This window comes from Nyctereutes procyonoides, unplaced genomic scaffold (genome assembly GCF_905146905.1).
Source record: "Nyctereutes procyonoides isolate TBG_1078 unplaced genomic scaffold, NYPRO_anot_genome, whole genome shotgun sequence".
NCBI classification, from domain to species: Eukaryota; Metazoa; Chordata; class Mammalia; order Carnivora; family Canidae; genus Nyctereutes; species Nyctereutes procyonoides.
The window spans coordinates 22,977,501-22,998,592 of NW_026575037.1; the positions used below are offsets into that span (position 1 = coordinate 22,977,501).

The following is a 21,092-nucleotide window of genomic DNA, read 5'->3' on the forward strand; positions in this document are numbered from 1 at the left end:
CTCTCTCTCTCTCTCAAAAAAAAATAACTATCTTTTTAAAAAAAGTTCAAATCTATTGCTCCATGGGAGAAACACTGAAGGGATATAAGATAGAAACTTGAAGATCAGTTACAAGATGGTTTCAGCAGTGTTGGGAGCTTGGTCCTCAGTGATATAATTGGAAATGGAGCACAGTTAAGATGGTGGAGATAGACTAAATGGGACTTGATAATAAATTGAATGCAATTGTGATAGAGCAGGAGAAATGAAAAAAATTACACTGAGGTTTCATAAGTCATTTGATACACGTTGGTGCATTTGCAGATACAGATAAGATGGGGAGCTGGGCGAGATTTAAAGAAGGCTTTCACATCCTCTGGAGTTGGCCATGTGGCAATCTAGAGTATAGGTCAAGAAGGCGGGACCCAACGGGAGTCCAGAGACCTGGACTGGAGCTCTGATGGGAGGTATAGATCTCTGAGTCACCAGAATGCAAGAGCTCACCCAGGTGAGAGAATTAGGCCCAGAACTGGGCTTTCACGTACCACAATGCCTAGAAGTCAGGTACAGACACAGGACTCAGCAGGGAGCTGCTGAGGGTAAGACCTAGTGAGCGTCAAGAAAAATCCAAAGGCAATGGTGTTTTGGAAACTGCCAAAAGACAAGGGAGGGAGGGAGGCTGACCATAGTTAATGGTCCTGAGAAATCACATAAGATGAGAGCAGAGAAATAAGTGACGGCACAAGATCCGGCAAAATGGAAATCATTGGCAGGACGATTCAAGAATAATGCTTAAAAAATTTCAACAACTCCCCGTATATCTCTTAAGATAAAGTCAAATCTCTTAGAACCACAAAGCCTCTCAGAGTTTGGTTATCATCTCCCTCCGAAACCTCATGTGTTTTTCTTTGTGGTTTCTTTCTTTCTTTCTTTCTTTCTTTCTTTCTTTCTTTCTTTCTTTCTTTCTTTCTTTCTTCTTTCTTTCTTTCTTTCTTCTTCTTTCTTTCTTCTTTCTTTTTTCCTTCTTTCTTTTTTCTTTCTTTTTCTTTCTTTCCTTTTCTTTCTTAATTTCTTTCTTTCTTTCTTTCTTTTTTTTTCTGAATCCTTTTTTTCTTAATTGAGATGTAATTGATACATCACGTGGTATAAGTTTAAAGGATAAAATGTGTTGACTTCTTATATTTATATTTTATATTATGGAACACACATTCCAGGCTCTGCTTCTCTCTGTGCCAGCCACACGTGTCTCCTTCTGTTCCTTGGACACTTGGACACACACACTCTCCTTCTTTAAATATAAGGTTCTTTCTGCCCAGAATTTTTTTTTCCCTCCCCATGCCCACTCACCTTCCATTATGTTTTTTTAGGTCTACATCCATTGCTTTTTATTACAGGGAAACTTCACCCACAACTTGGCCAAATACCCTATTGTACGTTTCAATAATAACATCAGGTACATCCTGTGTGCTGAACTTGTCACGGTGATTAGTTAATTTCTTATTGTCCCTCCCACTAACGTGGAGTAGGGAGGGGGCATGTCTGGTCTTGCTCACCATTCTCTCTTCACATTAGAAAAAAATAACTGTCTTACATGCTAGGGACAACTATGTATTTATTGAAGGAGAGGATGAATAATGTCCGCTTCTGCAGTTTATCTCATATAATCTGTTTCTTTCCTTTTTTAAAGAATTTATTTATTTGAGAGAGAGAGCATGAGCGAGAGGGAGAGGGGTTCGGGGGGAAAAGTAGGGGAGAGAAAGTCTTAAGCAGATTCGGTGCTGAGTGTGGGCCTGACACTGGACTGGATCCCACCACCTGAGCTGAAACCAAGACGCCAACGACTCACTGCGCCACCCCGGGGACCCTCTGTTCTTTATGTAACCTCTATTATATGTGACTGAAATATCTGGGCAATGATGGTTAATTTTAATAAAATGTTATTTACCTATTTAATAGTACCTTTTTTGCCTATTTAAAATAGGTAAAATTTACCTATTTAAAAAATTTACCTATTTAAAAATCTATTCGAAGTTAGTCAGCTATGGTTACTCTGAAATCTTATTGATCAAGCTTGGAGATGATTCTGGATTCGTACCATCTCAACCATGCAAGAAGTGCCACACTCTTTACTACATTTAAGTTCTGATGCTGTTTCCTGGTCACTTTCCAGCCTCAGTTGTTCTTGAATGTATACATTGGTCAGCAGCCTGCCCTCTCTCTCTCTCAGAATCAAGAGAGTAGATCCCATCAGTTTGTCACAAGAGTCCCATTTCTCTGAGGCTGTTTTGCTCCTCCTGGGTAGGGCTTGGATGCTAGGCCTACATGTGATAAAGCAGAGGGTTCCTCAGCTGCCCTGTGGGAAGGCCAGCTCCTGACCAGGCTCCTGCCTAGAGAATCCAGGTTAGTGCTGTCCACTCTCAGAGGGGAGCCGTGCTCTTTCCCCCAGCTAACTGGGGGGTGGGGGGTCTTCCTTTGTGTCTCCCTCCTGATTCTCTGCGTCTCAGGAACATCAAGCCTCAGGCTCACCGTTGCTTCCACCCTGAGGCTCCCTAAACATACTTAGCCACTGCTCTCTGTCTTCAAGAGGCTCTATTTCTTCACACCTTTGTAGGATACAACATGAATTTTACTTCCCAAAGTCTCATATTTCCCATAGACACCAAATTCAATTGTAATATGCTAAAAAAATGTATGTATAGAACTCAACTCACGTGTTGCTAATTAATCTCAGTGTTTCTTGGGTAGAGTCTGCCCACTTGTCTAAGATGGAATTCAATCTCCTAAGTTCTTCCCACTTCTTCAAAGCCATGATCTACAAGCCCCTTTAAAAATCTCTTTTGAAGGCTTCAAAACCCCTCCTACCTTGAGCCTGTTGTAGAGCTTACTTTTTATACTTAACTCCCTTGCATGTCAGGGGCTCCCTTCCTGGCTTCTAGTTTTTTCTGGCCTCTCGCTTTGCCAAATAAGCTGCCATAACAGCAAGTGAAGAGAACACAAGTATTTGCTTACAGATACTGAAAGCTAACCCCCAGGTAGTTTTCCATTGCAAATGTCTTTGGAGAAATCGGCTCTGGAGCTGAGTACTTGAATTTCTGACTCCTGACAAGCCCTTCTCATCAGGCTTACCTCCTGAAGAGTAGTGCCCACATTTGCAGCTATTTTATTTAAGAAGACATTTGCAAAAAAAAAAAAAAAAAAGAGAGAGAGAGAGAGAGAGAGAAATCAAAACAAAAGAGAACAACATGTTTATGGAATCAATATTCTTTTAGGGATTAAACATTTTTTAAATACATATAAGAAAGATTAGGGAAAGAAGAGAGAAAAATGAAGAAGGTTAGTAAAGCAAGAAAGGAAAGTGACATGAAAGTTGGAGATGATTTGAAGCATAACCGGTCTACTTCTTAGCTCTGAGAATTTAGGCATAGCACCTAAGCCCTCTGACCTTTATAGGTAAGATGGGGAATAACACCACAGTCCGTCTTATGCATTATTGTACAAATTAGAACACACAATTCAAGGGCTGAGCATATTCCGGGACTTAGCAACAGCCCAGTAACTTAGCTGTGGTAATAATCATAATAAAATCAAAATCATACCCCCCAAAATCTCATTACAATGTCATTATTCAGAATTTCAGACGTGGGACCATTTTCATTTGCTCAAAGGAAGGTGTGCAAATTTGGCTCTGGGTTCCCGGTAATCAGTGACAGAGTAAGACAGTAAGTTTATAAATATGAGAAGATCTATTCCCTGAAACACAAGAACCCTGCAGTAGTAGGTTTCTAACCCAGGATCGTAGAGTTACTGCAAGGATTCGGTTTGTCTGCAAGTCTCTTAAGTATCGTAGGTGCCTCAAATAATAGTGTCTTTGTACAGGTGCACTATTCTCTTTAAATGAATTGGACACTGTGGTAATGATGCCAATTGGTTTAATTGTATGACTGAATTCCTAGTAGCTTTGTGCCAGTACCATTTTCCCAATCAAGGGACTTGCTAACAACACCATCAGAATCATGAAAAGCGCCATATTTTAACCTGCTGTCTTTTTTAATCAAAAAGATTGGGAGTGTGTCACTGGGGGGGTGGGGGGAGAAAATGTTAGCTTTTCTTAAAAAAAAAAAAAAAAACAGCAACAACACAAAAACCAGTTCTCAATTCACTGGCCTTCTTTCCCTCACCAATAGCACCAAGGAGACCTCAGGTCACAGAAGCATTCTTTTTTTGAAGCAGGATTTGCTGCTCTAGATGTGACTCTGATCCCATTGCTAGCCCCACCAGGGTATGTGTGGAAGATTTGGGGCAAAGCTGTTCAGCTTCCTGAGAGTGCCTTTGCAGAGGAAAATGGGTTTGACTATTGGTGGGGGGTTGAATATCTTCCTAGTGAATGATACAGGTTGCAAAAAAATAACCAGATAGGTAATTGTGCTTTTTTTGTTGTTGTTTTGGTTGTTGAAACAAATACAGGTAGTTCCTACAGATTCAATCAGTATGTCATCTTGCCAACCCCCATTTTGTCATCCTTCCCCTGAATCTGTTTTATCCTCTCTTAGGTAAGAGAATTATTGATTATTTGGGGGGTGGGGATATGATTTTTTTAAAAGCTGCAATGAATATTACAAGGGCGTATTATTTGGAGACTTAAAAAACATCTTCCCTGAAGGAAAAAAAATCATTTAAAAGGCCTACTAACTTGGTCTAATTACTTGAATTAAGGAAGTAGGAGGCTTTTGCACTGACTTTGAACAACTTTCTTGACTTCCTGCAAAGAAGATCCTTTACAGTATTTTTGGAGAAGTTAGTAAAACCGAATCTGACATCACTACCTAGCAGTTTGTGTAGCTAGCAAAGTGGTTTGTCCTTAGGGTTAGCAGAGGAGGAAATTGCTCCCTCTCTGATAAGACAACAGCAAAGAGTATGCATTCATTTCTTTTATTTTTGATTCAGTTTCACAAAGAAAACCTTTTGCAGAGATAACTATTATTTTGCTTTTCAGAAGGACGCATGCTGTTTCATAGGAATACGGCTGATCTCCAGATATGACCATGTACTTGTGGCTTAAACTTCTGGCATTTGGCTTTGCCTTTCTGGATACAGGAGTGTTTGTTACAGGTAAGTACAAGTATATTAATATATCCCTAGTTATTTTTTTTTTCTTTGTGGCGGGACATTGGTTTGAAATAGGCAAAAAAATAAGTTAAGTGTTGGTGACTGGAAATGAGGAAGCTCACCCACCATAAAATGGTCAAGGCTGTTGTAGCTCAGAGAGACATGGCTCTATGTGATAGGATACATTGTTACTGTTTAAAAAGGCATAAATGGGGAGAAAAATCACAATTTAAAAGAGACGTTGTCTCTCCGTATCTTTGTTTACAAACCGTTTAAAGATATTACAAAAGTAATGTTGTTGCCTAAGCCTCAGATACATGAATGTGAATTTATGAAAGCCTAAAGAAATCTTAATGACAAAGTAAATGAATTTTCATCCTTTTAACAAAAAAAAATGTTTTTTTTTTTTTGCTTTGTTTTGTTTTTTTGTTTTTTAAGTCGTAATATGGCTTTGGTTGCATGTAAGCCACTCTTTCTTTCTGAACTGGAGTTTGCTTCCTCAAATTTTGATTACTACTAAAATATTTTTGTTGAGTACTTAGCTATATATGATAGTCTAAAATTGTACATCTGGGTATTTAATAAAATATTAATTTGATGCATATTCTTAACACAGATGTATTTTAAAAGAAGTTTATGGTTTTCTTCCTCATAGTTTTAATGATTATTTGCTTTGGAAATTTTTATGGGGCCACCGCCCTTCCTGGGTGATGGGTAAATATCAGAGCCCTAATGAGATAAAAATATTTAAACTCTTAATATTCGTGCAAATGTTGTATTCTATAGGGATTCTCAAGCAGTCATTTAAGTTGAAGATCTTTGTATACTTATCTATTTAATGGACATTTCTTGAATAGTTTTAGTTTGAGTCATGAGTGCATTTCGGTTGATTGTTAAATGTAACTAATAAATTGGTATTTAATATAACTCCTTATGATGTATCTAGAAGCTGTTTTTCTTTATTGAAAGGGCATTGAAAATGACATTTTTGTAGGAATTCCAAATAAGTCAAACAAAAAAAAAAAAAGAAAATCTTTGCTAAAAGTCTCGCCTACTGGAATTCACTTTGAAATCTGTTTTTGACTTTCCACCACTCTTCTTTCCTCTGAAAGGCAGGGCAGTAGCTACCTCTTGAGCTTGTTACATTGCTCGTTGATATTTTGTGTAACCAAGAAGAGTGGAAAGTAGCATAAGACACTGTTTTGTTTTTTACTGCAAAGTTGGGTTCAATTTTTTTTGATATAAATATAGCATTTTTGTCTTAGTACAAAAAATGCTTAACAAACTATCTTCCTTATAAAGTTAGTTATCATAATAAAATCCAAATTGTAATGAATAATGATTTTAACCGGGTGACAATACGTGTATCTCATAAATCAGAGTGAATATTGATTAAAAATTCCCCCTCAAGAACTATTGTGAAGCATTTCTAAATGAGCACAAAGAATCACTGAAATATTTTGTAGGACACAGAGCAAATCATCATAAAATTTCAGCTCACTCTATTAAGGATTTTTACTGTAAGGAATATCTTTGCATTTATGATCAAAAGTATAAAATTATCTAGAAAACTTTTAATCAGTTGTGCCGAACAATTTGTACTTAAATAAGTGGATAGATAGACGTAGATTTATTATGAAGGATCAAGCTTAACTTCAATTGCTTACATATATATCTAAAGCAAATACTTTTTCTAAAAGGTATTGATAGTCTTCCTGAAATTTAAAGTTATTTTCAGAAAATAATATAGGTCTAATTATCTGTGTCTGCAAATCTTGTTTAACATATAGATCTAATTATCTGTGTCTGAAAAATCTTACTTATCATCTTTGACGTGCTGAGAGACATTTTGTGACTCAATGTATGATTTGGGAAGTTGTTAATATTTTAAATTATGTATTTTTCCTTATTAGCAACAAAAGAGTTTGATTACGTTTGATTTTAACCTGTTAAAATTGAGTTTAGTGATCATAGGAAATAATAGGCTTTTGGGCATCAAGTTTGTATTGTGTACTATAAAGGAATTTAAAAAAAAAAAACACAGAGCCAAATGTAGAGAGACATCAATTAATGGATAAATATATGCATAATTCAGATGTGTTATTTAATATCTAAGCTACAAATGCAGGCCAGGCATAATTAACTTTGCCATGGCAACAATGCTGGGTTGAGCTCTACCCAAAAGCTTATAATCTCCTTGCTCTGTGCCTCTTTGCCACGATAACTGGAAACATTTGTTGAACATTTCTAAATAATTCTAGGGGACAATGATAGTTTTGAGAATGCAGGTAGAGACGAGTGTTCTCTGGCTCTAAAGAAGGTGTAATGCTGGGCAAATCTCTCCCTCTATAACATACCAGCTAGAGTATATGAGTTGTGTGAGTTACGAGTTATAACAGTTTAGCTTCACTTCCTGGTCATATTCTCCATTTCCCCAGATACATTAAAGACATATTTCATGTTACAAACGTGTATTATGCCTTGCACATCACAGGCTTTCAAAACAAATTGTGAATTGAATTTAATAAGCAATCTTATTAAGTTCTAAATTCTCCATAATTTAGAGATTTGGGGATGTGAACATTATTTTGTATAAGTCTTTTACAAGTATTTTTCTAATAAAAATCTGCCTGTGATTCTTATCATTGCTTAGAATTTGAAACGCATTTTGTTTGAGAAAGGGTAAAGTGCACTTGGGGAGGGGCGTCTGTCTTTCCTATTCCTGTCTCGTTCTATATAACTAAGCAGAGAGGCAGAGAGGTTAGCTTGAGCTGGGTCTTTTCTGTGTTCTAGGCTACTTGATATCTTTTCACCGATGACAATTAACTAGTGTAGGAATATAGATATTTCTATATTCTTCATATAAATATACATATACCTATATACACATTATAGTCTAGTGTTTATGTGTGAGTTATATAACACACACACAAATATCTACTTATTTATCTTCTGGTTCTTCATATTTGTCTACTTTTAAATATCAGGGTTCTATGGGCTTTAATTCTTGGCCAGTTTTATTCTTGTTTTCTGTGCTCAGAGTTCCTTACCATTACCTGCTACGTATTGATGATCCTGTTTCTCATCTCCATACTCATTCCTGTGAGGTGCAAAAAAGAAAAAAAAAAAAAGAAAAGAAAAGAAAAGAAATCTGAAGTGTATTTAATGCTCCTTGAGTCTTACAATTTTACTTTTAATAATCTCTAAAATCTTTTCTTCTTTCTTCTTCTCCCTTGACATCATCTTAATTCATGCCTTTATCATTTTTTACCTGGAGTATTATTATAGTTTCCTAATCTAACTGAAGTCTCATTCATTTCTTTCTATGCTCTACACCTTAAAAATCTAAAAGGAACGGAGAAGAAAAATCCCTCTGATATCTTCTCATTGCCTTTGGTAGCTATGCTAAACACCTCGCCAGAGCAACTGAGTCCACCAATGAGCTAGGAGCTGGGCCTGGAGCTGGGCAGGGATTGTTTTTTTCTTTTTTCTTGTATGATTCATTAAAATAGAAGCCACAGTAGGCAGTTTCAACACGCTGCTTGGCTTCTGTACACTTCCTCAGGACCTCGAAGGCTCTGTGCAAGTCCTATTTCCTGTTGAATGTTTCCTTCCGTCACGCATGCCACAAAATATCTCCACTGAAATCACACACTTTTTGCCACTCTTCTGTGGCATTTTTCACATACTATTTCAATTTATTGTTGATGGTGGTATTAATATTATTATTTACTAATCAGTGCGTTTACTTTCATTGTAACCTGTGTGTAAGGAAGAAACTATGTCTTATGACTCTTTCTATATCATCTGTATCTGATTTCTTACCAGACACTAAAAAAGTAATGGGTGGGTTTCTTTGACAAAACTGAAGATTATAATAATGAGAGAGAAAGGGGAAGAATATGAAAAAAAAATCAGAAGTAAAGGAGAGAGAAAGAGAGAAACAGGAGAAGAAAAAATTAGCCAGAAAGGGGAAAGATAGAGGGAGTTAGACAATGTCATCAAGATTAAATAGAATAATTTTGGATCTGGATCCCCACGGGCTTTGCCTTTTTCAAAATTTAATTGATTATTTTGCTATTTCCTTCTTTCATCTCCCTATTTTCCCTTCTTATCTGGAAGATCTTCCTAATTTCTTAAAAATCCATAGTGCAGTAGTGTTATTCCTAAATTTTTCTTGGCCTGCATTTTGGACATTTTTGCTAACGGCATTTCATCTGGTGGGGTAGTTTTGTTCTTCAGGTACAAATAACTATAGGAAGAAAACTAAGGAATGAGGCAGGGAAGGCGATACTCATCTAAAAGGCGGATGAAACACAGAGTCAGGTCCAGTCCTTGCAAGTACAGGCATGGACACTGGTAGTGCTGTGGGACTGTTTTCAAGGGCTCACTCTACGTATTGTGTTGTGTGCACACAGAACATTTGCAGGGAGTCTGGGCATCATTTCTTACTAGATAACAAGATAATGAATTTCAATTTGAGTAGGTAGAAAGCAGAGATTTACAGTTAGTTTGATTAATTTTGTTGGTGAAAGCAGAGTGTTAACACAGACAAGGTTTTCCGTTCAGATCATGTATATATGTAAGTCATCTTGGTTCACAGTAAGAAATTTGTCATCACCAAATACCGTTGATCTTTTTCTGTCATCTTATAAATTTAGGGAAATATTTGCACAATGGAATGGAAATTGAACTTAATCTCAGTTTAAATTTAATTTCAGTCTAGTCTAAATAGCTGTGTCAGTGCTGGATACCCAACTACATACTATTTGCCTATTACTAATGGATTAGTGCTGTGACTTTTATATATGTGAGAAAAATACTCTTTAGGGAAGGATGGAGAAAAAATGAAATACTGTAAGCTATTTGTTTAGCCATATGATGTGATATCTATTTCTACATAATACTGAAATATATAGACATATTTTGTGTACATGGCTATAACCAATATTTAGATGGGAAAATATCTAATCATTGCCTCAAATGTTTAATATGCATTCATTTTTATATGTCCAAGTGCTACTTCAATTTCAGTCTGCCTGGAGTCTGGGGAATGGCTACTATTAGCAGAGTATTGTGTGTTCAGGAATAATAACAAAAATAAGAAAAGATAAAGAAATAAAATTTTGACACAAATAAACAGAAAGCCAATGTTAGTGAAATATATAAGCACCTTCCATGTGCATTCATAATATCGTCAATTGACTCACCTCTGAAAAGATCATCAGCAAGATTATCAATACTTTTATTAGATTCTTCACTGAGGATCCACTCAAACAAACTAACATTTTCCATGGTGCTTAGCTATAGAATACTGTGTTTAAAAAGTAAATGTTTATTTCCTACTAAAAATGAGCCACAAATATCTGAAATGAAAAAGTTATTTTACTATAACTTCAATTTCTCCTGTACATACTGCACGTGTGATAAAACTAGAACTACATGCCATGATATTCAAATGAAAATGATTGCCATTCACATATTTAAAAACTACTTCCAACCAAAGCATGAACAACTGCAGGAAAATCATCAGCCCTCCAAAAAAGTGATCTGCTAATGCTGGAGCACAAATCAAGAGCTAAGGGCAATTCAGCATCACACTCACATGTATTAGAAAATGATCACCTACTCTGGCAAACGTAACAAAAAGCGCTGATATGCAAGAAGAAATTCTCTGCATTGTAAATAATAGTAATAATAAATTGTCCTGATAGTCATGAATATAGACTAGAGAATCCTATATAAATAATAATGATGTTAAGGGATGATAGCAAAGGGCCGATATCATAGCAATAAAGTGTGGTCACCATATTTTATATGCCTCCACTTAAAGAAAAAAAAAACAGTAATTTGTTTACTGATAAAAGAAATACCAACCATCACAGGAAATGAGTCAGGTGCCATTCTGCACTGGAGATGGCATTTGGATCGAGAAGCATTTTGAAAATCGAATTCAAATGATTTCCATTCAAATCATTTTCTATCTTTGATATACAGTGTCCTCACCTATAGTGTGCTTTAAGCACTAAAAGTGATAACACTTGTGAAAATGCTTTGAAAACTATGAGATACCCTGCAAAGTTGTGTGTTTTACTCATGTGATCCCATAAAATCACAGCACAGAGCTCTTTATCATTGACACATGATTCCAAATCACATCTCTTCCTTTGAGAAACTGGGAGGAGATACAGTTTAAGGCTATATGACAGAGGAATAAACCCTAATAGATCTTTGAATTCTTTTAACTTTGCACCCCCTGTTTTAGGGATTTTCAGGCTACTCTGGATTCTACCTCTTAAATAGTCTGTAAATCCAACTCTTTGCTAAAGATTCTCATTGTTTATTGTAACAAGAGCCTGCACTCTTGCCTCCTTTCAATCCATAGAGTTTCCATACCCACCTCCACCAGGAGGATCGATGTACCTTTGTACATCCTTCCTTCAGTGGCTCCCAATTGGATAGAGAATATACTGATCCCATGATTTTGATCCCAAGGATGTTTAAGAAAATAAGCATTTAATTAAAATATACCTACATTTATGAGTTTTCCTTGAGAACAACTTCTACAGAAAAAAAATATCTATTAAGCCAGGTTAATTCCTTGAATATTATTATACAGCCTGATTAAATCATGACCAATTTTTTTCATGAAGAGAATTTTACTAAACTTATGTTCAATAGCATTACTTTTCACTCAATTTTTATAGTTACTATTAAATTCATGAATCAATTTTTTATCCACATCCAATTTTACTGATTAGAGACTTATGTCTCTGAGAATTTTCCTTTGTGGTTATAATATTTCTAAGTGAATTTTTTGGTCAAATAATACAAATATAAAATTTCCCAAAAATGTTTTAATTCTTCTATTTAGCCAGAAACAACATTACTTGTGTGCAAATTTAGCCATTGCTTCTTTCTTTTTCTTTTTCCTTCTTCTTTCTTTCTTTCTTTCTTTCTTTCTTTCTTTCTTTCTTTCTTTCTTTTTACATTTCAATGTTACACAAAATGTAACGGATCTAATGTAATTATTTACTTCTGTCAATTTTTTTTTTTACTTCTGTCAAGTTTTAAATTGGGCCATGTTAGACATTTTCAATTTTATATTGTGTTGAAATTTCTATCAGCAACAATCATTTTGTTATTGAGAGCTCTTTAAGCAAGATTCATTTTGAGATTTTAAGGGTTTTGATTATTTCTCAAGTAGCCAATGGAAACTTTAGAAGTACTTACCAGATTGCTATATAGACTAGAACTGTATTTTTATTCTTATTCATGTGCCATTCTTATTAGTTTACACACCTTATGCCAAATTCTTACTAGTTGCTATAGCAAAAATTAGAAGAATCAAGATGATAAATTTAATGTTTTCAATGTACATCAGGGGGTGAGCTCAAAATAAAGTGTCAAATCATTCTACTCTTGTCTCTGCAGTTAGGAAAAATAAAGTTACTAACATGGTATGCACAACTTTAATTTAATCCACACAGATTTCTTTCTAGCTTTATCTGTAATTACTTTGCAATGTGTACTCTACAGTCGAACCTTGAACAATGGAGGTTAAGGATATACTGATGTCCTGCACAGCCAAAAGTCTATGGTATAACTTTTGATTCCTCCAGAACTTAACTACTAACAGCATACTTTTGAACATAAGACTTAATGATAATATAAAAAATTGATTAATACATATTTTGTATATCATGTGCATTATATACTATATTCTTACAATAAAGTAAACTAGAGAAAAGAAATGTTATTAGGGAAATCATAAGGAAGAGAAAAAAACATCAACTGTATAATCCTCTTGTAACTTGCATTTTTTCCTAAAAATAGAATGTTTTCTTGTCTCCAAACTCTTGGCCATGCTGTTTCTTCTTCCCTCCACATTTTTCTTAACTGGGTAAATTATAATTGCTCTTCAAACTTTAGTTCAACTGTCACTTCCTCTGGGCAATCCTCTTGGATATTCCCTGCTCTTCCAGTCCTTTCACACATAGGCAGGTGTTTGTCTGCTGCGATGATCCCATGAATAATCCTCTTGGAGAGCTTTTTATTTGGGTGTCTTTCATAGTAGCTGGTGAGCTTATGTAGATTATCACTGGGTCTCTACTTTATTTATCAATAGGTAGATAAGTACCCGTGGGTCCTTGGAACTTATTTGTTAAATGAATGGATAGTTGTTGAATAGTCTAACCCTGTATGTAGAAAGTACTTAACAACTTATAAAAACAATTTTAAATCTGTCCTTTTGTTGTTGTTATTTCAGCAAATTATTTATGGTAAAGTTTCTATATGATAGGAAAGCTCAGGAAATAGGAGGAAGAAAAATTTACTTAAAATCCTTGCTCACATTTTTTCTCTTGGTTTCTATCTCTGTTTTGATTATGTGCTATATGTTAAATTGCATATCCCATTTTTTTCTAATTAAACCATGATTATTCTAGGCAACTTGAGAGATACAGAAATGAATAAATAGGAAAAATTAAAATCTCCCAGATTCTCAAAACTCATCAGTAAAATTCTGAATATTTATTTCACCAGTCTAGCTAAATCTGTTTATTTATTCATTAATTCATTTCATGAACAAATATTTTATGAGTGCTTTCCCTGTGCCTTCAGCTGGGAATATCATACTCTATGCCTAGCCTCGGGAAATCTATACTCTCATCATGGCAGTGGCTGCCTGGAGATGGGCTTTTAAATCTTCCAAATTCTCCATAAGCTCTCTCATCAAAGTAATAATATACCTTGCAGCAGATCATTAATTATGTTCTCCATCTTTTATAAATTTGGATTAAAAATTGTTATTTTTAAAATCTACATATAATATACCATTTAAGTAAAAACTTTGTTCTTGCCAAACAACATCTAGGCCCCTGTTCCAACTAGATTTCTTCTTTATGCCTTCAGTTATAGAAGTTCTGAAGCTGCCATTGAGTTGCGTAGATTATTATTAGATATTTAATAAATAAAGGTGGTACATGCAAAGATGAACTAGCCAAGAGTTCCAATTCCCTTTGGTTTGTTTGTTTGTTTTGTGTGATTTAAGCTGAAAATTAAAGCTTCATTTGGAGAGACATGTTAAAACATACACACATACACAGCATGCAAACTAATCCTTAAATTTTTTCAATGATCTTTCATATTAATTTTCCAAGGTCATTGGTTAATAAAGGCTGATATTTCATCCTGGGTCAGTCTGATTCTAGGTCCATTTTTTTTTTACACTGGATTACTCAGCCTGGTTAGTCATTAGCCTAGTAACCAGGTAAATGAGGACATGACTACTTGATGATACACAAATCACACCAAGATGAAAGGTGATTGGTAGTGTCTCAGAGGTCATTTGTGTGAAACATACATTTCAGCCCAATGCACCTGATTTAGCTATGTAGGTGAAACATTGGACACCCAATCGCTTTCATATCTTTAGCAAGATCTAAGCTAAGATTTTGTCTTATAAAAGACAAAGGACATCTTTGATTAATTTGTATTTACTATGAATATTGATGCTGCATTAATAATGCAAAAGTAATGTTGCCATCATCTTGAAATGGAGCTTAAGGAGGTACACCACTGAGTCTGTCTGGAGGTGAGTGATATGATGGAAAGAATGGATTTTCCCCAACCTAATTTGTTTTTGATATTACATAAAGTGAAAGCCATTGAATAATTTACCAAAGTATCTATCTATATATATTTTTTTAATTTTTGAAGTGCAAGGGAAGTAACTTGACCTTTGTTAAACTCTTTGATCATGGAAAACACATGAGGTTCTCATCTTATTCCAGGAAGTGTAGACACCAGATACGCTTTTTATAGTTATCCAAGAGGCATATTAAATGAAGCTGGTAGAGCTATCTTACGGTTTTCTACTTCAGGGACAGGTTGGCTAAAACTCAAGGGGGAGGAAAGAAAAAAATATGTTTATTGTTTGGTTACTATGATAAATGTGGGCTGTCAATCAAGTAACTTAGGTCAAGTATTCTACTTTAAATTCTTATACTCGGGTTTCCAAATCCCTTTTTTTTTTGTTTCAAAACTATGATTTTTAACTTATGCCTAATAAGTCCTAAGTCTTTCTGTCTTTTTAGTGACCATGTTTTTATTTCTAAATTTATTGATGGAAACTTTAGGTATGTTCAAGATACATAATAGCTAAGAAAAAATAAAGCAGAAGATATCAGTTCAGAGTATTGACTGTGAGAGGGAGTGATGATATGTGGGAAGTTAGATAAGCAAAACAAAAGGGCCAGGGAGCTGACAAAAATAATTTAAAGAGATAATACTATAAATATTGGATTCAAACAAGCTCTAACCTTTAATATGCTTAAGAAATTGGCTTGGAAATGTTGCCTGGATTCCATTCTGAGCTTTCCAATTGGAAACATTACCTTTTAAATCCTCAGTTTCCTTATGTTTACAATGGAAATTATAGCAGTAGGTATTAAATGAGATAACTTACTCATTGACTTAGCCATTTTAAAAATAGAACCCCTATTATGTGCTAGGAACTATTCTAAGTGCTGACACAGTGGTAAATAAAACAGAAGTACCAACCTTTATCAAGCTTACATCTTAGTAAAAGAGATGAAACCAAGTGAATAACTGAGAAGGGTTCAGATATTGATGAGTCCTGTGAAATAAAACAGTATGACATGATGGAGACAGGCCAAATTGGGGAGTGACTGGCTCTTTAGACAGTGATCAAAGAAGGCCTCTTAGAAGTAGAGTCATTAGTCTGCTAACATTGGCTAACAAGAGTTTAAAGATTTATGTAAAGGAGAACTGGCAGGTGCAAAGTTTCTTCAGAAAAAACAAAAACTTGGTGGGTTCTAAAGGAAAGGAGGTCAAGTGCTTGCAGTATGGTGAGTCAGAGCTAAGTGGTTTGTGGTGGAGCTGGAGAGATATGTAGAAGGAGAAGGTCCTATAAGGCCTTATTGAAAATGGAAAGAATTTGGATTTTTACCTGAAGTATAAAGAGAAGAAGTTATTTGGAAGTTTTAAGCAGAGAATGACTAACCTTATTTCCATGTTAAAGAGACTACTCTGGCTGCTGTGAGAATAGATTGGAAGCGAATTAAAACCTTGAGACCAGTTAGGAGCCAGTTGGATTGATGGAAGAGAGAAATGGGGTGGTATCTGGACTAGGTGCTGGCAGTGGAGGTGGAAAGAAAGGACAGATGTATATTGGATCAAGAGAAGTTTCTGTGTGGAAGAAAAATAGGAAGATATACAGAACAAGACATTTTTTCCTCCTGAGCAATTAGGATGAGAAACACCCCAGTTGGAGTGGGCAATCGAGGGTTCTATTTTACCCATATTAATGTTTGAATTCTCATTAGACATTCAACTTGAGATATCTAGAAGTCAATTGGAGTTAAGAGTGTGGGGCTCATTAGGACTAGATTGGACTCATACCTTTGGAAGTCACTGTATACAGATGGAATTTAAAGCCAAGGGACTGAATGTGATACTGTAAAAGGAATGTTTAGAGTCAGAGGACCTAATTCTGAGCCCTGGGACACTCCATATTTGGAGGGGTTGAGAGGAGAGACTAGGAAAAGAAAAGTGAGAAGGGGTAGCCAAAGTGGGAAAGGAAAAAAAAATTGTTTTGGATGTTGAGAAAAAGGGGCTTAGCATGCTTGCTGGCGTATAATGAGAATCCAGTTAATTTCACATGAAAGTCCAAATTTGTGTCTCTTGAAAAGTTGATTGAACAGTGATTGTGAACATACTAATTATTGTCAAATATCCCTACTTAACTTTAATACTGTCACAAAAGTATGAAAATAATTTGTTATAATATTTGTAAGAATTAAATATATATGTATGTATGTGTGCATATGTACAACATATTTCTCCTTTGCTAGCTTGGCTATTCAAAAAAGAAAGATATGACTTAAACTAATTTTTAAAATAAAATCTATATAAAATATATTGAGAGACAAATTAATTAAAAATTTAATTGAAAATGTCTTGAAAAGGCAATGTTATGTTGAATCCCTTGTGTGGTATGGTTTGTTTCGATGCACACTGATAGAAATCTTTAAAAGTACTATTTAAGCTAATACATGGACAGGTTAGGGGGTTTGTTGAACACTAATCAGTTACACAAAAGGCTTATCTCTAAATCAAATTTAAAATTTTTTATTTCTTTGAGGTATTTAAAAAATAATTGGTTATTACTTAGGCTTGTATTAGGTAGGACCAAATAGCCTTGATAATTATACAGCTTACAAATAGAAATTTGTCCTTTTGGGAATATATGTATTTCCAAGGAAAAACTGCCAAGTCTGAAGTTAAAATATGTTCATTTCAGCCTTGGCAGATTTTCTTAAAAGAGATATAGCTGTAGAGCAACTTACTTTTGTACCAAATGATAATTAATTAGTAAGGTAAATTGTTCATTAAAAAGAAAAATAGTGCTACCATGTGCCAGGCACTATGCTCAATACTTTATAAATATGATCTCATTTAACTTAAGTATACATATGCAAATCATTATGGAGTCTAGCTTATACTTGACTTTAATATCAGTAAAGTTGTCAGTTTCCTGATATTTTATCATAGTTTACTGATTATCATGACCTAAAAGGGAATAGCTAATTGTAATTTTTCTTGTTCTAATTTTAAATACTAAAATTAAGAAAGGAGTGAAGAAAGGGAAGTAATAATGAGCTTTTCCCATGCCTGTTTCTCTGTAGGATGCTTCGCCTGTATTGTGTTATTGAGCTTTATCTTTCTACATTTTTTTTCTAATCGTTCAGAGTATTAAATAATGTTCAGATAAACCTTGGTCACTAGTGTGAATAGCAGAAAACAGAATTATGGCCAGGCCAAAAGAATAAGCAATCTAACTATTTTTGATATTTGTTGTTGTTAGTATATTATTATGGTATTTTGCTGAAGTTGAAAATGGGTATGTCAGATGTTTGGGCAGCTTACAATGATCTCAAAAATGAAATCATATTGAAAAGCCTCAGCACAGGAGAAAGTTGTGCGGCTTTCTCTTCCTGTCCTACTTCATTTTCACAAGGATATAAAGCCATAGTTTTAGCACATCTGCTTCATAGCATGTGAGAGACAGAACGAGAGGGGAGAGAGATTGAGAGTGGGAGAGAGAGAGAGAGAGGAGAGAGAGAGAGAGAGAGGAAGGGGTGGGGGGCAGAGGCCAGGAAGGAGAGAAAGTGAATCAATTTTTCGCAGACAATATTTTAGTGTGTGGAAAACAGATAATCCTGCATGTAGGCACATGCATAATTTACTGGAATGCAGGAAATCTAGCTGTATGTAGGTAGTAGGGAACTAAAAAGCCTGGGAAACCTCAGCCATCCATTTTAAGATGTGTTAGCTCAATTATGCAAGAAAATGTCACTATTTGGGTTTGGTTTTTTTTTTTCTCCCTATTTTGAGGATAAAAGTTTGAATGAAGGAAATAACTTTCCATCTTGAAAAAAAAAAAGGAGTCAGTATCATTTCAATGTGTAGAGCTGTGATACCACATGGCAACTTTAGAACAAATGGAACCCACAAGCCCATCTATAGGTTCAAGAAGGAGAGGTTCTCACACAGAGGAAGATTAAAAATATTTTCAGGGTGATCTACACCAGAAAATCATGAAGGCCTTTGAAATAAAAGATTATCCCTGTTCTAAGAATAGAAGGTGGTTTTATGTGGAGGGCAGCAAGAAGGCATGATAAAGAACTATTGGGAATGGCTAGTAGGAGATCAAAGACCAGTAGAACCTGAAAATTCTGGAAGTGGAACAAGTCAGATACAATATAAGGAGTACTTCAAAGACGAGGGAACAAGAATAATAAAAATATCTTTAGTTGTCAGATGTAAAATTTGTGCCAGTTTTGCCACATTTTATTTTTCAAGAGAACTGTAAAACCAAAGATATTTTCTGTTGACATCAATCTAACTGTGCATATTTTTCTCATCTATCATAATTAGTCAACTTTCCAAAAGAAAAAGAAAATGCATTATGCTCAGAGTGCAAAATGTCTTTTTTTGGTTATCCTTAATAGAATGCATTCCCTTAAACTAAATTTTAATATTGACATTTCTATGTAGAGGGTGGCCATAGAAAATGAATGTGAAATCACATAATAAAGTAGGGTGAAATGAAATAATAAAAAGATTGTTGCATTCCTTAAGCATTTGCAAAACTATAAAGGAGTGTAGAAGTTGTTATTACTATTATAATTAGCTTCTCTTTTGGTTTTTCACTTTGAGAGTTGGCTTACAAATTGAAATCTCGATTTTAAAAAAATAAGAAAGTGTTCTCATACTAACTCTAAATCAAAGTACAGAAATATGGAATGTTCAAACCACTGTCAGTGTAGATTCCTATTTTGTAATTACACTACCCTACAAACGTTTGTATTTGTTAAAGAGCTAATAGAATAAAGAGAAGAAAGAATCAGTGCAATCTGCAATGCCATGATTTTGTAGAATCTTTGCTCTGGTATATGTTTTGTCAGTTTATGAAAGGAAATGCTTACCAAGGACTTTTGTTTTTCTAAATTATGACCTTGAGATTTCAAATAAAAATATATACATAATGAAGTTTCTGGAAAAAAATCATGTGCTCTTTATTTTAAATCATCCATTATTCTATTCCTTATTTAATTTAGAATATATTTCTATAATTCCTTTAAAACAAAAAGTAAAGCATGATTCATTTAAAAATCAATTCTGGCTTTCCTTATGCATGAATTTTCTCTGAGGTTTTCTCTTTCTTCTGAAGGCTATCAGATACCATAACTCGTCCTTCATTCTAGGCTTCCATTTTATGGGCTGAACATCTGGATTTGATGGCCAAGAAAACATTTCCTTCCGCTGACTTTTCTAATAATCTTCTCTATCAGATACACATGCTTCATGTTTGTCAGTAAAATTGACCTAATTTTCATGTCTATTGTTTTAACACACAATTAGAGAATTTTTACTGGCTAGTTTTTAAAATACATTTTAATTTTGTATGAAAATAATATTAAGAGCCAGTCTAAAAAAAGTATTAGAAATACAGATATTTTCCTTTATTGTGGTCATTGATTTAAGATCCACCAACATGTTGTTAAAAGGTCCAGAGGTTAACAATAGTGATGGCACATGGGGCGGATTAAAATTCTTTTTGTGAGAAAAAATTACTTAAATTTTATTTAGTATCTTATTTTCTTCGGATTAAAAACAATATAGCTGGTGGAATGAAACACTCTGACATCTAAATTTTCACTGTCTTGTTTTACGAGGAAAGGGGATTTGAAATTAGGATTTAGGGGTTATGTGGCAACCCAAAATTCATTCACACAGGTTACAAGTACTAGTTTGTTTTCAGTGGAGAGAGGACAAGGATACGTTTTCTCTTGTTATCTATTGTCTTATTTTACAATTGTAGCAATTGATCTACTGAACTCTCCAGTCTGCAAAATGCAACAGGTAACAAGCAACTTTGGTCCCTCTCTTGCTCTAAATACATGAGTATTAAAATGAAAAATTTAACAACTGTTCAATCTTTCTTGCCTACAATATTTAAATTACTAAGAATGAATTTAAAGACCCATAAATACTTTGGGGAACTTTTATCTCAAGAAATATATCAATGGGTTGTACCTGTCAAACCCAGTCAGTGAATTAATTAACAACACTACTATTCAGAGGCAGATTTTCTCTTTATTTTTATAGTCTTTGTATTGCAAGTACATACTCAAAAGAAGTTAATATACACACAGGATATAAAAGGACCAGAAGAACGAGTCTTCACATTAAAACAAAAGACAATGAAGATGCCTTTTATTTTTAGATAATGCATTTAAATTTTATTATATTCTTCACTATTTACTGAGAGTCAAGAATTGTATAAGACATAGGATTCTATCGAAGTAGCAATGTTATTTCCTGCCTGTATTTGGGTTTGGATTCCTAGAGAAGAAATTTTAAAGAAAGAGGAAGAGAATTTGGAAATTTGGAGGCTACAATAATACAAGCCAACAATA

General features: G+C 34.6%; 1 protein-coding gene across 4 annotated transcripts in view; it reads left to right on the forward strand.

Annotated features, from left to right (window-relative positions):
• The first annotated feature begins 4,802 nt into the window (after window positions 1–4,802).
• The window catches only part of PTPRC (protein tyrosine phosphatase receptor type C), a 124,459-nt gene continuing 108,169 nt past the window's right edge, over window positions 4,803–21,092 (forward strand). For all 4 annotated transcript variants that reach the window (XM_055319472.1, XM_055319473.1, XM_055319474.1 and 1 more), the window contains exons 1-2: window positions 4,803–4,891; window positions 4,973–5,088. In XM_055319472.1, coding sequence (XP_055175447.1) covers window positions 5,016–5,088 — 73 coding nt within the window. In that variant the 5' untranslated portion in view covers window positions 4,803–4,891; window positions 4,973–5,015. The remainder of the gene's footprint in view (window positions 4,892–4,972; window positions 5,089–21,092) is intronic.